Below are 17,625 nucleotides of genomic sequence, written 5' to 3' on the forward strand. Positions count from 1 at the left end.
CATACTTCTCGCCACTTCATTTCCTCGTTTGCTGTGAGCTGAGGATATGTCAGGCCCGCTTCTCAAACAACCCCCCCCTTCCCTACACATCATGTAATATTTTTACTCAAGAACTCTTTAGTGTGTCACCTCCTTTATGCAGCATTTTTTATTCCTCAAAACCAATTTGAACCCCTTGAATAAGAGATTAAAGTGTGTGAATACACTTTCCTCACAGAGGTTTCTTCAATTATCTTTACTGGTTTTGAAATATATGACTAGTCCAGTTGATTGGCTATAAAGGAGGTATTAATGTAATTCAACCTGGAGGGGGAGTCTACTTGGCACGGAAGGTAATAGACCTCCTCCAGGATCTAGGCCTGCCACCACCACAGAGCAGAGACAGATTAATTTTTCCCCTGCAAATGGAAAATAAACTGCCCTTTAAACATATGAAAAGAGGAGAAAATGACTGGGAGAGCAAAAGGAAGGTAGCAGTGACCGGAGGAGAAGGGGGAAAGGTTGGGGCTCAATATAGACGCTGAAAAGACAGGTTGTCGCACTGGGGGGAAACAAACAAACTCTTTGCTTATGATTGAACTTGCTTTTGTGCTGTAAGACTGATCTGAGCGAGTGCTAGTCAATACCCAGAGGAAAGCTCCACTTATTTTCTACCTGCTCATTTCAAAATCCTATATCAGGAACACAAGCACAACAACATCTCCAGATATTTTAGAACTGGGGAAACCACAGGCACATATTTCTGTTATTTCACTTCGAGCTATCGAAAAATAAGTATGTTGCGGATGTTAGCATGTCCCTGTCTGAAGTCCTGGCCCGGACTGCTGTTGTTGAAATCGGAGTGCAGGGCATAAAGCCCTTGGGTCCAGAGGTCCAGTACAGTGTGTCTGCCCCTCACTGTTCCTCCCGCTAGCCCCTATTAGCCGTGCTGCCCCTGAAGCGCCAGCTCGGCTCAAACTGCCAGTGCCAAGGGTAAGCACCCAGCGCTGTGTAAACACACCAGGCCTGACTAACACTCAGGAATGCTTTATATAAAGTCACATAAAGGCCCAGAGGGGGAAGTGGGTGTGTCGTCTGACCGTCTGCAACTGGCTTTGCTGCCACCATTTTCTTCACTCCAGAAAGGACGTCATGGAACATGAGCTTGCTGCTTCCAGTGTTTAAACAGCTAAATATGCTGAAATGGCAGATTACAGATAACTCTGCGCCTGATATTTTCACTCGACGGGGTTTTCATAAAAATGTGGTTTTAAGGGATATCAACAGACGGTATTTGCTGAACAGCTTTGTATCAACCACAGATCTGTTTGCTGCACAGCCAAACAGAGAAATTGACAGTTGAAAATTAGATCAAATTAGGATGCTTATATTTCGGCTTATTTCCGTACATGACTGAGTCCAGACCATTTCATTGGTGGAAAAACAGGGCAGTGGTTAACTTACTAATGTTGTAGAGAGATTAATGTGCAAATAAGGGCATATTAACATAACTGGACTTTGACTATTTTAGGGACGAGGCTATTTTCAGTGTTCAGTCACCAGTTTCCCTTTCCTGCGGTGAAGGCACAAAGTAAAATATGCATGTATTTTTGTGTCCTATGAGAAATTGAAATTGCCTTAAAATACAAGTAATTGATTTACTTTCTCACCTATCATCGTTTTATGTATTTCTAGGTCATAAATATATTTCACAATAGTACAAAGAGCAACCATAATCTAATGAACTAAATGAGGCACTGTAAAACAATTTGAGTATGTGTGTATGTATCAGTTTGGTTTTCCCTCATGCCCCCATTCCTGCATCCTGTTTTTAATATTCTTGTGACTGCTCGCCTTTATCCAACATTTAAATATTAAAGTTCACACATTATGTTCATATATCCGTGCAGAATTAGCATTAGCACCGACACAGTGAACTAATTGTATTTTGGTGACATTTTGTAAAAAATAATTTTGAGAATTAAGATACATAAAACATGTATGTAGTAATATAATACCATAATACAGTTTTACTAAAACAGTCTGCTGCAATCCGTGGAAACCTACAGGACAGGAAAAAAAGAATAAAACATTAAACTGATTCGTAGAGACATTTTTATGCTGCGGGTTCCCGCTTTGTTTTGGCATGGAGGTGGAGAAGTCAGAAAGGTGGTGCGGCAGTGTGTTAGGAAAGCTAACACAGGTGAAGCCAGACTGTGTATTTGGTTCGTGTTAACGTCACAAGTCAAACAAGTGTACTCAGAATCATTGGTTCCAACAGCTGGACAAGTGATAGCAGTTATTTGAAAAATATATAATTTTCAGTAATACCGCTGTCTTCATTTGATTGTGACCGAACAGCACAGGGCACAGAAGTCACTGTGACTGCAGAGCATGTTAAAATTTTCAGGGCATGTGGGCGACCTGAGTATGTCTGATTTTTAAAAGGCTGTCTTGTTTGTGTCGGGACTCAGATCAAGCAGAAGGTGATGTGCTGAGCGGTTCTTGCAGCATCTTGTTCTCTCAGAGAAAAGAGAGCACTCAGCCCCCCCCAGGCCCTGTCATTTACAGGATGGCCAACAGGAGGACAGTGTTCTCAACACAACCTCACAGCAGATGTTTGCCCTGGTACAATCTGTACAAACGTCAAATTGAATTCATTGCCATGTCCTTAGCTCAGCAGCCAGAACCTTGGGGATGACTGTGATTATAAATACTTTGGTTCAAACACTAATTAAACCAGCTACAAACTACAGGGGCCTGGTCCAGTTGGCAGCAGCTGTCAGTAGTGTGACAGAACAGCTTTCGTGTTTGGTAAGTGATATAACTTGTTTAGGCATTGAAATCGCTGTCAGCTGATGGAAGCTCAACCAGCTTGTATTGATGTTCTTTCAGAAGACCACAGGCGATTTAGCATGGTGGACTGTAGGCAAAATCTTTTTTCAGCCTAATAGATTGAGCACGAGGAGCCGGAGCACCCTGTGTAATTGAGTTCTTTGGTAGGCTTCATGTTGTGGTTTTGGGGGACTATCTTATCAGCAGAAAACGCAGGATCGACCCTCTAGCAAAAAGGCACTGTTGCCACCCAATCTGCTTTCATTGGCAAAAGCGCTTACAGCAGGAAAAACACGAGTGCTGATTCTTCAGCATGTGCATCCCTGACCTGTGAAAGCAGAGCTTATTCAGTCATTCTCCGGCAGAAAGGCTCAGCGCAGCAGGGAATGGCTGTCTATTTAACCGCCTTTCACATACACTCTGCTCCACTAGCCAAGGTCCTTTTACTATTCAGTCGCCGCTATCTGCCGATGGGCTTCGAGGCGTCAGCGTGCTGCAGGGCTATTTCTGAATCCACTTGCATACATGTGGCTGATACCTTGAATATTTGACAATATTTGTCCCCTGGATTTTATTTCACAAAGGCTCTGAGGTGAATTGTGCAGCTTTGGCAATAAAAGTTAAATTAAACAGCAACTTTGATTTTATTTATAGGCCACAATATTTTAGATTTGATTAAACTTGCTGCAGGAATATTCTTATATTAGTGTTTATGTTGTTTAATTAGCAGTAATTTATTCAAAGACCAGCTTCTAACTTGCTAACTGTGACAAGCTAGTCCCATTTAGTGAGCTTGAGTTTTAGAGCAATATTTTTATGTCATCTGTATCCTTTAAGGATCACAGATACTTTAATAGGAATGCTGTTTAGAAACTCCAGATAAGTAAATATGCACTTTTTCTACAGAAGAACATGTTAAATGGCCCTGTAGGCATCACAAGTATGCTTCTGACCTGCTTAACCGCATAAGCGTTTACAAAGTTACCCCCTACAGTTACAGTCCGCGTGAGGATGACAGAAAAGTCAAGCACCACTCACTGAAACGATACACTGCGCAACCTGTCATGGACGATGAAGAATACCAAGTCCAGGGGTCGAGCACATACATAATTAAACCCTGGTTTGATTTAGAGCAGGGAAATACATCCCCCCTTCACCTCACTGAAATGAATCAGGAAGCAATCCTACCTCCTCCGGCTGCAGACTGTGGAGGAAGCAGGAGGAGCACAGGTTCACGCTGCACTAATGGATGTTTACACAACTCACTATCAGCCACCAGAACCCAGAAATCACATGCTCCCTGCTTGCTCCGCTCTCACAGCTGCTGCTACACTGCTCTAAGTTTTTAGCTTAGGTTTTTATTTGGTGAGAGATTTTTAGGTTGGGTTGTGGTTGGGCTGAATGTTGATTGTCCATTGTTATCCTCTGCTGGCTCTTTATTCCTCCCTCTCGGCTCTCCTCCACACTCGGCCCTCCCCCTCCTCCTCAGCTCTCCCCTGTTCTCTCCTCCTTCCCCTGCTCTTGCCAATAACGGCCTTAACCGTTTGGCTTCATGTCAAAGCAGGGGCCTTTTGTGGCTCTGTCACAAATCTGCCAGGAAAAACAGAAACCATCTGTTCAGGCCTGGGCCTGAGAGGGGATGAGGGTGTAAATACATGAGTTTAGCCCTCGCCCTCAGCCCTGCTTGCGCACACAGGACCACCGAGCTCAGAGGAGGATTCTGCACTGCCACTCACCCTCAACCCGCACTCCCACCTGCAGTTATACTGTAGTCTACTGTGGTTTCATGGTTAACCTTATTCAACCTAACCTTTACAAAGAGGAACATAAAAACGGTTTAAAACACAGTGACTGAGTACAAAAGTGAATATGAGAACATCAGGAATTATTTTTATGAATTTCAACACATAAAATTGCTACCATGTAGAGACTGAGGCTACATTTTCCTCTATCACCTTTTGACTTCAAAATAAATGCATATCTCTTTATATATTTTACATATTAATTTTAAATATCTCTGTATTATATAATGATATACTGTTAAGATATAAAAACAGTGTATTTATGTACCAGCTCTGGACTTATACTATCTAAAGAGCACAGATGACTTTTTTGTAATTTAACTAATTTATATTAATTACAATGAAATGAGGAAGAGTAAAAATCATGGCACAATGGATGAATATCAGTTTCTCAGGGTTGGAGTATCGAAGAAAACATTGCTGTACATAATCTTGAACTCCACATGCATTTCACACATACATACTTGTATGTTGACGACCATTTTAAGTGGCAATAACCGGGATGGAAGCCCTGAGTGTCGTGTTAGGAGGGTAAGCCCTTTCCTTGTCGGATAATCCACCGGCCAGAAAGCTCCTGCAGATGGAAGCAGTCTAAAAGGCCTTATAATACAGAGCTTATGTTGTCACTATCTCATGTTCTGCCGAGCGGCAGCACACTCTGTACCGCTCTGCAGTGATTTAGTGGACTGGGGGAAAATTATGGTGCGGAGGCCAGGGCCAATCTAGATTTCTATTTCAAGTATTTCCATGAATTTTTACTGGTGAACTGTTTTAGAGACAGGTTCATGGATTTGTTTCTGCTTTACTGTCGTCGTCTTTTTATGAAGAAATGGCAACTTTTCTCGGAAGCCTCCGTAAGCACACACAAACTCGCTGGCTAAACACCCGATCACGGGGAAGGAACACAAGGTAATGAAAGTGTTACTGTGGGCATATGGCAGCGTGACAAAGTGACTCTGATAGAAAAAAAGTACACAGTGTGAGGGATCGGACATATGGGGCTTCAGGGGAACCAAACTTGACTCACAGGCAGACTGAGAGGTAATCTGTCAGTCTGCCTTTCACACTAGTTTACAGCACAAAGCCCCTCTCAACCACAGGAATGCCATGTTCATCTTCAACTGCACGTCGCTCCCAGACACCATATGTAACGCCAGTATACGTTGAAAGTCTTGTCTGTGATGTGTTGCAGACATCCGTCTTTGCTTTGTCAACATGACTGTATGCAAAGTTAATATTCATGAACTGTAAAAGCAAACTGTATAACAAACATGACTAAAGGTTTTTTGCTGGATACATTTTTAATGGAGGCCGAGAGCCGTAACTTTTCAACTCAACAGATTTACACTGAATATGTTAAGCTGCTTCTTTTGTTTTCCCCTTTTCATTCACATCCAGCTCATCAGCGCACCTGTTAATTCCCATTCAAAAGCCCAAGTTAATGTTTTCATTAGCCCCTGCCTAATGTAATGGTACTTGACACAGTGTAAGTGATGGAGAGGCAGGGTGACCTTTCTCCGGGTCTGCCAAGCTGTTGTTGAGGCCGTGTGGTTGTCAGCCTGCAGCGAGGAGGCAGAGAGGTACTGCTGAGAACAGTCATTAAGCACAGAGCAAAGCCAGCGCTCGGCACCACTCGACACTTTTGATCTGCACATTTCAATTAGATTTCACATCAGGACGCCTGCCTTCCCTCAGTTAGCACCTGCGCCCTGCCCTCCCAACTGGCCGGCCAGGCTGAAGAGGGAGGCGCACAGGAAACAACTAGAAAGTTCTGTTAGCAGACTAAAATAGATGCACAAACACATGGAAACACAATGGAGCTTTTTTTGGTGATATAACAACCATTAACTGCTCTTTCTTGGCATGAACATTGACAAACAATGTTTTCAGGGTTATTTGAAGCTCTGTAAATGTTCCACATGTAGAAGGTTAATTTTTCCTTCTTTATCCAACTGTTTTTTGTATTTTAAAGGAGCCCTTCTCATTTGTCTCTGCTTAGCATCTACATGTGGAATCGTTCCCAGGACTCCAGATGTGCTCATCTGCTGCAGTCTTGAGGTCTAAAAAAAAAAACCTAGTCAAGCTGCAGGGCTTGGGACAATTCTATGCCGGAGAAATGGCTTTGCCATAACACAGCGCAGCACCTTAATTTACCCTGAAATTTGAGAAGGTTTCATTGAGCTCAGACACCCTCGGTAAATGTTCCCAGCACTGCTTTGCCTGATAACACGAAGTCCTACAGCCACTGGTAGATATGAATTTCCCCTAAGAGCTACATGAAGGGATATCTTATTAAACGGGCCTGAGCCCACTGAGTCGAACATTTTCTGCCAATCAAAGCAGTGATTGAGAGAGACTTAATGTCAGATACTCACACGATTTGTTGAAGCGATAAAACACTGGCCCATGTTTTCTCACAGCAAACAAAAAGAAAACCAACTAGCCTCAAGTAGTTTTGTATTTCATGAGATAACAAATTAAAGCTGCAGTTACCTTTATGTTTCCATTAACACCAGCCTATTTATATTGTTGGCTTTGTAACAATGTTATTTTCTCTCATTGCTAAAATAGAGTTGAATGAGAAGAAAAAAATCCACCATTTTATCAAATCTTTTCCTGCCATTGTTTGTTTTGGTATGTTTTGATAGAAGATGTTAAGCTGTTGCTGAAAAGCTGTTAATGCATTTTAGAGAGCAATGCACTGACTAATTTATGTCAAGTTTTCAGCTGAAGCGGAGAAGAACAACAATCGATAGCCATTAAACTCTGGGAGCTTTGTTGAACAGCAGTTTAACAGACCTCAAACAGTAGATGGGTGCCCTCTGGGCTTTAAAGATTACAGGTGACTTACTGCTCACCCAACAATCACACCACACCTTCATGAATTTGTTATAGAGCCAGTGGAAGACCACTGACAAGAGTTCATGGTGAGGAGGAAAAGGGCAAAGCCCCACAGGAAACTGCATAATTGTCTGTGACTCCTGTCGCCAATTTTCAAGGCTTGTGTATTATGAGTGTGGCCGGAAAGCAGCAGTTAATATGCACAGGCTGCCTCAGCAAAGTGCTTTCTGATCCATGATTGCATGTGTTAATGTTTCAGTTGGGTATTGATTTCCTGGCGGCCTTTTGTACAGTGGATTTATCCGCCTCGCTCACTGGCAAGCGCGCCCCTCCGAATGTTTGATTAAAGTTCAATTGACTCTTCCAGTGAAGGGGCGAGGAGCCATTTCACTCCCTATTTGTAGCGCCAAAGCTCTGCCTGACATGTTCTTTTGTTCCCATTCAAGCTCCTGCCACCCAGGCAGCCACCAATGCACTGATCCTAATATCCCTGCATTCAGTGAGCCTCCTCGCCTAATCCTGGGACAGACAGGGCCGCAGCACAAACATACCCAGCCAGCTACAAATCCTGGCATGGACTTACCTACTCCGTGGCCTTTTCACTGTGAAATACTGTGCTGACTGCTAATGTGTATTTTCCACATATTATATTCAACCTAACTGCAGATACTTCACAGTGACTATTTTCCAATTTTTCAACAACTTTAAAAAATAGACCCTGATTCCTTTTAATTCAGTCAAAAGTGATGCCTCCTCTTCATTACTACTGCACACGTTTGCGTTCATATATTTGCCCGTTTTAACAGCATTCGTTTTGTGTGTCATTTCAGGGAGAGCTAATTACCTTCTACTACTACTGGAAGAAGACCCCCGAGGCAGCCAGTTGTCGAGCCCACCGCAGACACCGCCGCCAGCCCGTCTTCCGCCGCATCAAGACACGAACCGCTTCAACTCCTGTCAACACTCCCTCACGCCCACCCTCAAGCGAGTTCTGTACGTATATTTGACTGCTTCAGGGACAGGGGAGGGGGGCGGACATGACCTGATATATTCTGGTGTTAGAGCAATGTATTTGAAGTGTTTTTTTGTTTTTTTCTCTCTCTCTCTCTCTCTTCCAGTGGACCTCAGCTCAGCCAGTGAAGATGACTTCGACAGTGAAGACAGCGAACAGGAGCTGAAGGGCTACGCCTGCCGCCACTGTTTCACTACCAGTAAGACACCGCGTTCCATTTACAGAAACTCACACTCTTCATGTGGACTTGCTTGGCTATTCCTGTCCTGATTAGGATCAGTGTGGGCCTGTGCAACACAGCGCTGTGTGACAGATGGGCATCATAAGATGTCAGGACTAATTTGATCAAATCAGACATGAGCCCATAGCTCGTTCACTCTCTCCACCTCATTATCCTTCCCCTCTTTCCACACAGCTGGCTCTCAGTGCCAGGCTCCCATCTGATCTGCCATCACAACAAGGGTGGCTAATAACTGGCTTTATAGTGTTAACCCATATAGTCATTACTCAAAATGTACATATATTATGTAACCGAGGATATATACGGATAATGTACATTATCCTTGCTTCAGATCGTTCATTAAAAAAAAAATATAGCATTAGATTAGATGTAACTATAAAGTTACTTAAGGACACTTTCTAAATTCTGCAGTATTACTGTAGTTCAGAGATCATTTCTGCATGTTTGTACTTCTCACCGCTTGTGAGAGTGTTATTTCACAACTGTAAATGGCTTTCCTCAGCCTCCAAGGACTGGCACCACGGGGGCCGGGAGAACATCTTGCTGTGCACAGACTGCCGCATTCACTTCAAGAAGTACGGTGAGCTCCCCCCCATCGAGAAACCTGTGGACCCGCCGCCATTTATGTTCAAACCTGTCAAAGAGGAAGAGGATGGACTCAGCGGGAAGCATAGCATGAGGACCCGACGGAACCGAGGCTCGGTACGCACACACTGTTTTCCACCCATCCCTCTATTTTCACCTTCAGGAACCGTAGCCTCAGAGTTATCCCCGGAGTAACGCAGAGCCAGACTACAAAGCAATAATCTCTTCATCTGTATACAAGTAGTACAGGGACAGCTGTGACATGCATTGTTTCATAAATCTGGTGTGGACGTATGGTATATGTCATCTTAATTCCTTCTATCCAAATTGTGTGGAACCATAACATCAGTCATAATTAATGTTAACTGTGTTTGTTGTTAACAGATGTCGACGCTACGTAGTGGTCGTAAGAAGCAGACAGCCAGTCCCGATGGCAGAGCCTCGCCTACCAACGAGGATTTGCGATCCAGCGGTCGTACCTCACCCAGTGCAGCAAGTACTGACAGCACTGACAGCAAGACAGACTCCATGAAGAAGCCCAGCAAGGTAAACACAGCACAGATCACTTGAAGCATTGTTCGTCTATACACATATATCTGTGAAATGTACCCTAATGGTTCTGCTATTTTGGCTCCACAGAAGATTAAAGAGGAGGCTCCTTCACCTATGAAGAGTGCCAAACGGCAGCGAGAGAAGGGAGCCTCAGACACAGAGGAGCCCGAGAGGGCCAGCGCCAAAAAGTCCAAGACACAAGTGCGTTTATGGTCTTTGTTTTGCTGTTTGTTTGTGTTTCAATGGAATGACCTGGTCTTATGATATTCATCCCTCTCTCTCTTCTATCCTTCAGGAGCTGAGTCGGCCAGACTCGCCCTCAGAATGCGAGGGGGAAGGGGAAGGCGAGGGCGAGAGCTCTGATGGGCGCAGCATCAACGAGGAGCTCAGTAGCGATCCAAAAGACATTGACCAGGACAACCGGAGCTCCTCCCCAAGCATCCCCAGCCCCCGTGACAATGAGAGCGACTCAGACTCGTCTGCCCAGCAGCAGCAGCTCCTGCAGAGCCAGCACCCTCCAGTCATCCAGTGTCAGCCAGGCACCTCAGCCACCTCCTCGGCACCCCCTCCGCCTACAACCTCAGCCCCCATACTGGCCCCGCAGGTCTCCCCCTCAGCGGCCTCCACCTCTCTACCTCCCCAGCCTTTGCCCCAGGCAAGCCCGATGTCTCTTATCCAGTCAGGATCGTCCCTCCACCCTCAAAGGCTTCCCTCTCCACATTCACCTATGACTCAGGCTCCGCCCCCTGGCCCCCCAATCCCACCTCAATCATTACCGAGCTCGCATCACGGGCCCATGCCTCCCATGTCACATCCGCTGCAGCCTGGCCCCTCACACATGCCTCACCCTCACTCAATGCCCCCTCAGGGCTTCCCTGTGGGTCAGTCTCAGGTCCCACCCCTGCCACTCCCTGGCCAATCACAGCAGAGGCCACACACGCCTCCTTCCCAGTCCCAGTCATCTGCTCAGAGTGGAGGCCAGCCTCCCAGAGAACAGCCCCTTCCCCCTGCCCCAATGTCCATGCCTCACATCAAGCCCCCGCCAACAACACCCATCCCTCAGATACCCAACCCACAGTCCCACAAACACCCACCACATGTGTCAGCGCCTCCATTCCCTCAGATGCCTTCAAACCTGCCTCCACCTCCTGCCCTCAAGCCCCTCAGCTCTTTAGCCAGCCACCATCCTCCATCAGCACACCCACCTCCCCTCCAGCTCATGCCTCAGGGGCAGCAGCTCCAGCCTCCCCCAGCCCAGCCTCCAGTTCTCACTCAGTCCCAGAGCCTCCCACCCTCATCCAGTCACCAACCTCCTCCAGCTCCTCCTCTGCCACCCTCCGCAGCAGCCTCACATCCCAACGGGCCACCGCAGCCGACATTTTCGTCTCATCCTTTCAATACAGTTCTACCTCCAACTGGCCCTCCCCCATCCTCATCAAACTCTATGCCTGGCATACAGCCTGCATCTTCTTCCACTCCATCCTCCTCTATCTCTATGCCACTGCCTGCCTCGGTCACATGTGCCGGCCCGGGCCCGGCACTCCCGCCTGTACACATCAAAGAGGAGCCTCTGGACGAGACAGAAGAACCAGAGAGCCCTCCACCCCCACAGAGAAGCCCCTCCCCAGAGCCTACTGTCGTCAATACGCCCAGTCATGCCAGCCAGTCTGCACGGTATGTCTACAAGCACCGATTTCTACCTCAACACTATCTGTAAAAGAAGAAAACATACACCTGCACGAGCTGTTGTTAATCAGTAGTCTGGTGAGCTGCTTAGTGTCTTAGGGATGCTGATTAGCTCTGAAACACATCCAACAACAAAGAGTCTCTGCCTTCAGATTTTCAGGCTTTGATGTACGCAACAAATCGAATGTCCTCAGCAAAACAGCCATCCAAGGCCACAATTAGCCCAGAGCTCTGAGTGGCTGATGGCTAGGAATTATCGGGGATGGAGAGCAGGGAGATTAATTATAGTGAGATGCGAGTGAACTGAGGCATCTGAATATGAGTATTTGTAGTTGCCTTGTGTTTAAGTGGCTCTCAGACTGCCAATGAATAGCAATGATGATTTTAATACATACTCAGTGTAGCCGCAAAAGTGAATGCCGAGGGAGTTTATTTCCTTTTGAATAATGGACCAGTGTAAGCGAATACAAGCTGTCTTTTCATCTGATGGGACATTATCCTGCCATTCAACATGCAAAATTAAACATGAATATCATGGCTCTAGCCTTTTGTCTGTTTGTAACAAGTATTAATTTATGAACAGGAGCATCATACCATTTTTCTGAGTAAATGTTTTCTTCTTTACCATGACCACAGGTTCTACAAGCACCTGGACCGGGGTTACAACTCGTGTGCAAGGACAGATTTCTACTTCACTCCCCTGGCTTCATCTAAACTGGCCAAGAAGCGAGAGGAAGCTCTGGAGAAAGCCAAGAGGGAAGCGGAACAGAAAGTAAGGGAAGAGAAGGAGAGAGAAAGGGAGAGGGAAAAAGAGCGAGAAAGAGAGCGGGAACGAGAGAAGGAAGCAGAGCGAGCTGCGGTGAGTGGTTTTGTTTGTCTCTCTTTTGTTTGGCAGTGCTTAATTTTTTCTTCTTCTTTAAAATCTTACTAAACACAGCATTCCTCCCCTCTCCCACAGAAAGCCTCCAGTTCCTCTCACGATGGAAGAATGAGTGAACCTCAGATGGTTGGCCCTGCCCACATGCGTCCACCCTACGACGGCCCCCCCACTACGATTGCAGCTGTGCCTCCCTACATTGGCCCCGACACGCCTGCCCTACGCACCCTCAGCGAGTACGCACGACCCCACGTCATGTCCCCCACCAATCGAAACCACCCCTTCTTTGTGTCCCTCAACCCTGCAGACCCCCTGCTGGCCTATCACATGCCCAGCTTGTACAATGCTGACCCGGCCATGCGGGAACGTGAGCTACGAGAGCGGGAGATGCGTGAGAGGGAGATCCGTGAGAGGGAACTGAGGGAAAGGATGAAACCTGGTTTTGAGGTTAAGCCTCCAGAGATGGACACACTCCACCCTTCCACAAACCCCATGGAGCACTTTGCCCGGCATGGGGCTATCACGTTGCCCCCCATGGCCGGTCCTCACCATTTCGCCGCCTTCCATCCCGGCCTGAACCCATTAGAGCGTGAGCGGTTGGCCCTTGCTGGGCCCCAGCTGCGGCCAGAAATGAGCTACCCAGAGAGGTTGGCTGCAGAGAGACTCCATGCTGAGAGGATGGCCACAGTTGCCAATGACCCCATTGCCCGTCTACAGATGTTCAATGTCACGCCGCACCACCACCAGCACTCACATATTCACTCCCATCTCCACCTCCACCAGCAAGATCCTCTTCACCAAGGTAAAAGAAAGCCCTGCTTGTATACATTCATGTAAATGTCTCTGTGCCACTATTAAAATTATTTAATACATCAAATGAAATTACTACAGCTATATAAATTATATTATAATATTCAAATATAATAGGGAAATCTATGTTATTGCTCACTATTTGGCCAACGCAGTTGCGTAGCCCAAAATGTTATACTTTAGCAGACATATTCTGCATGTTTTTGATACATTGATCTTTTGTAAACAGTTATTCTTAACACATTTGTAAAGTGATGTATGCATATTTTAGCTTATTTTTTTGAATGTTTTATTGTGTGATATTGTGATTATTGTGTAATTTTGAAATTATATATTTTGACATGGTATGATGATGAGATCTGTGTTATCAGCACAAAGATAAGAAAAGGGTGTTTTATAAACTTTGGTAAATTGTTAACATATTTCAGAAATAGTAGAGGACCCAGAATAGAACCATGTGGCACTCCACAGGTTAGTTACCTATTCAAGATTTAGCCATTTTAGGATTCAAATTGTTATTTAAACTGTTAACAAACTCCTTAATGAAACCATTGTTTCAAAGTTTTATAATGAAAACATTTTGTTTAACAGTATGAAAGTCTTTAGATACAATTAGTTAAGAATACATCTGCATATACAGGATGTTCTTTTCAACTTTGTTGGAAAAAATTAAGAGTAGATGATAATGTAAGTAAGAATTAGGGTCACCTGATTTGTTATGAGCAAGTTATATATACGAATAAGGAACTGATCAAATTGAACTCTTCAGGAGGTTAATATTAGCTTATCTTTTATTTATATATTTAATATAGACCAGGGGGGATCAGTGTGCTATAACATGAATCAAGTTTTCTGTAAATGCACTTATAATACTCCTCTCATCACAGTCAAGACTGAAAAAGGGACTTTAATTAATGGTACTTCTAAATTGTTCACCACATGATCTGAAACTCCACCTCATATTTTATTCTCTCTGTAGTAATGTACAGAGTTGACATATGAGATTGCATATGGGTGTGTTATATCCTCATTATGTTTCTGATAGAGCCGGCAGATGCTCTACAGTTGATAAATATAGTCAAGTGGTCCCTGCACTCTTTTGGTCAACCTTGAGAGGAGTAACATTATATTAAGCTGTGTATCACTAATGCCTGTTGCATGCACTGTCTGTGATACAGTATCTTGTAATGAGTGTACCCTGAACCTAAGACTCTGACGCCCAGAAGGTGGTGGTGAATGTCTTGTGTGTCCTCCAGGTTCGGGGGGCCACCCCCTGGCAGTAGATCCCCTGGCAGCTGGACCTCACCTGGCCCGCTTCCCTTACCCGCCCGGCGCCATCCCCAACCCTCTCCTCGGCCAGCAGCCGCATGAACACGAGATGCTGCGCCACCCAGTCTTCGGTAGGCTCTCTGCCAATATCATCTCTCATTAACAGTAATATCACGTCCAATCTATCAATCCGAACTCTGCCAGATTGCCTGATCAAATCTTTTTCTTGTGCCTCCTCCAGGTACCCCCTACCCACGGGATCTACCAGGAGGTTTGCCACCACCCATGTCCGCAGCACACCAGCTGCAGGCCATGCATGCCCAGTCAGCTGAGCTCCAGAGGCTGGCCATGGAGCAGCAGTGGCTTCACGGACACCATCACATGCACGGAGGACCACTGCCTGGCCAGGAGGACTACTACAGGTCAGAGATTAGACGCAGAAATTTTATTTGAAAAAAAAAAAACCATTTAGATCAGTTGAGTCTGTGTATTAATGGTTGATGTTGTTTATGTTTCAGCCGGCTGAAGAAGGAGAGTGACAAGCAGCTGTAACCAGTCAAGGGAAGCAGCGACTGACAGGTGCAGGACACGGGAAGTTGTTACAGAGTTGTTACATTCAGTTTTGAAGAACGGAAAAGGCCAAGTGGATCGTCTGAGAATTCCTCTGATATTTGGTTTCTGTTCCTGTCAAAGACTTTTTTTTTTAATTATTATTTTTTCAAGACATTGACTTTCTTTGGTATATAGCCAGTAGTGACAACGTCCTCAAGACTCCTGCATGACAAGCTTCCCTGACGTTTTTTTGTAGGTGCTAGAACAAGACACTGTGCTTATCAACAAAAAGAAAAAAAGACAAGACCGGTCAGGCCGTTTATGGAAAAATAACAAGTGCTATCTTAAATTCAACATTTATTTTAATACATTGTTGGAGGTTTTTCATAATTTTAAGAAAAGCTACAGCATGGCGTTTTTGAGTCTGTAAATAGTATATATAAACATATAATTATTATTATAATTATTATTATTACTAGGTGTGGACTCCAAACCAAGTCGTTTCAACCTCCAATATAATTGTTTTGAAGCATTATCCCTTGTTTCAGAGGGGAGCACCATGGCATTATTTGAGCAGTTTCTGAGAGAGTTGTGGTTCAGTTGTGACGTTCCTCTGACATCACTGTGTTACATTTAGTCCCACATACACTATGTAAACCATAAAAACTGTCACACCCACATCCATTCATCACACACCTTTAACACACAGGAGGTTGTCAGAATGTGTAAACTCAACGTGTTGAGTTAATGATTTGAAACACTTGAAGAGGTGACACAGTAGTCACTGAAGCTTCTGTGGAGTGCACACATGGATTAAAAAGAAAAAAAAAACATTTGCACTGAGAGTATCCTTGAGCTCCACTCACCTGGTTTTATCCTTTTTGCTTAAAATCAGTATTTAAGTCTACAAAATGGAGTAATACTTCATTATTTTTTTGTTTTTACAGAGAATGATTTTAATAATGATTTTAAAAATGTGGACACCAGAAACATATTTGGCTGAACTGAAGAAGAGTTAAAATTGCTTCGAGGTTCTTTTAAATTATGGGGACCTGAATTGTTCACTGTAACAGGAGCTTAACAGGACTTTAGGATTGTTTTAAATGCGTGAATGGTTGTGTGTCGGTGCTAGTTGTGTTGTGGTGTCCCCTTTCTTTACCTGGTCCGGTCAACCACGTTTGTTGCAGGGCTCATATCCGACTGAGTCATCCTCCAACTAGGCTGTAATAATGTTCACTGTGACACTAGAGGGGGGGGCCTGCCGACACGTGACGACCAGGAGATAGAGGGTCGACGAGTGTGTGTGAATGTGTGTGTGTTTTCCTCAAGATGTTTTCGTATGCCTTGGTTCCTTAGGGATACACACAGCCTCCTGGGCCTCAGGAGTGGTGTGTTTGTTTGTGCCACTGACTGTTACAAGTCGTGTTGACCTGTCATACCAGTGCACATGAGCCCAAGTTTTTCTTTTTGTTTATTGAAATAGTTTTTTTTTTTTTATTGTAGCCATGACATGAGTTTTGCATTTGTTCCATGCACTAAGACTGTTTGACTGTCATGGACATTAATAAAACTGTGGCTTTTTTTTTTCTTTTCTTTTCTTTTAACCAAATGAAGAAACTGTACTTGCATTTAAAAGTGACCATATCTACCCATGGAGCACTATAATTTACATTTAAACGCTTGCAGTCATCATCAAACTCATGTCCCCTTTTTAAAAATCCAAAACAGTCTTTGAATCCCTTACAAGAACCTGTCACTCTGTCTCGCCATCTCCCACCAATTCCTGTCTCTCTCCTGACGACGAGCTTCTCATCATCATCTTTGCCTCGTTTCCTGACGATTCCCTTGCCTTTTACTCCCTCTTTTTGTGTCTCCAAAACCTTTGATGTTAAGTGTTGTCAATGGTTTAGCTTCTTGTTTCAAAGCGGCAATAGCAGAATGTAAATTCTGACTGCTAAGATTTATATATATACTGGTATCTTGAAGCTTATTGTATATATGAGTAGTCGCCATGGGATGACACAATGTAAACAAAAAGTAGAAATAATAAGAAAAATTGTGAGTCCTGTGTTCTCTCCATTTGAGTATTTTGTAATTTTTTTGAAAAATTTGTGGAATTAAAATAAACGACTAAGTTACACCACAAGATCTGACTTGATCTGTTTTGTGCTTCCTGATACGTGAATGAAATCTGTCTATTTGTTTGTGTAAACAGTTGTTTGTAAGCAGGCTGCTAAATCCCAGCAGCCGTGAGACAATAATCCTTTCAAGGGTAAACAATTTTGATTACTCACTGCTCATTTGCTGAACGGCAAAGAAAGAAAGAACGAAAGAAAACAGTTAATTCCATCTGTTTTTTACATTTGTGAAATGTAATTCTCCAGCTGAGCAGAGGGACTGACGCTGTGTCTGTTTTGATAATACTCATGTCCTACATTTGCTCTTGAATAATAGAATTTTTGCACGACGGGAGAAATGTGTTACAGAATAGATCAAGCGTTCCCGTTTCTCTTTTTCTTTTTTCCAGCCTTCCATTTTCTCAGCTTCACAAATACTGAGCTTTGAGAGATCACCTCAGCAGCAG

General features: G+C 44.3%; 1 protein-coding gene across 6 annotated transcripts in view; it reads left to right on the forward strand.

The window, feature by feature from the left end:
- Positions 1-17,187, forward strand: part of rerea (arginine-glutamic acid dipeptide (RE) repeats a) — a 124,964-nt gene extending 107,777 nt beyond the window's left edge. For 4 of the 6 annotated variants that reach the window (XM_051424225.1, XM_051424227.1, XM_051424226.1 and 1 more), the window contains 11 exons: positions 8,288-8,450; positions 8,576-8,668; positions 9,213-9,412; positions 9,680-9,841; positions 9,935-10,048; positions 10,143-11,521; positions 12,170-12,392; positions 12,492-13,212; positions 14,447-14,620; positions 14,731-14,911; positions 15,008-17,187. In XM_051424225.1, the coding sequence (XP_051280185.1) occupies positions 8,288-8,450; positions 8,576-8,668; positions 9,213-9,412; positions 9,680-9,841; positions 9,935-10,048; positions 10,143-11,521; positions 12,170-12,392; positions 12,492-13,212; positions 14,447-14,620; positions 14,731-14,911; positions 15,008-15,041 (3,444 nt within the window). In that variant the 3' untranslated portion in view covers positions 15,042-17,187. The remainder of the gene's footprint in view (positions 1-8,287; positions 8,451-8,575; positions 8,669-9,212; positions 9,413-9,679; positions 9,842-9,934; positions 10,049-10,142; positions 11,522-12,169; positions 12,393-12,491; positions 13,213-14,446; positions 14,621-14,730; positions 14,912-15,007) is intronic. The other 2 variants (XM_051424228.1, XM_051424231.1) reach the window with 1 other exon arrangement.
- The last annotated feature ends 438 nt before the right edge of the window (positions 17,188-17,625 follow it).

The sequence above is a fragment of the Dicentrarchus labrax genome, unplaced genomic scaffold, assembly GCF_905237075.1.
Source record: "Dicentrarchus labrax unplaced genomic scaffold, dlabrax2021, whole genome shotgun sequence".
NCBI lineage: Eukaryota > Metazoa > Chordata > Actinopteri > Moronidae > Dicentrarchus > Dicentrarchus labrax.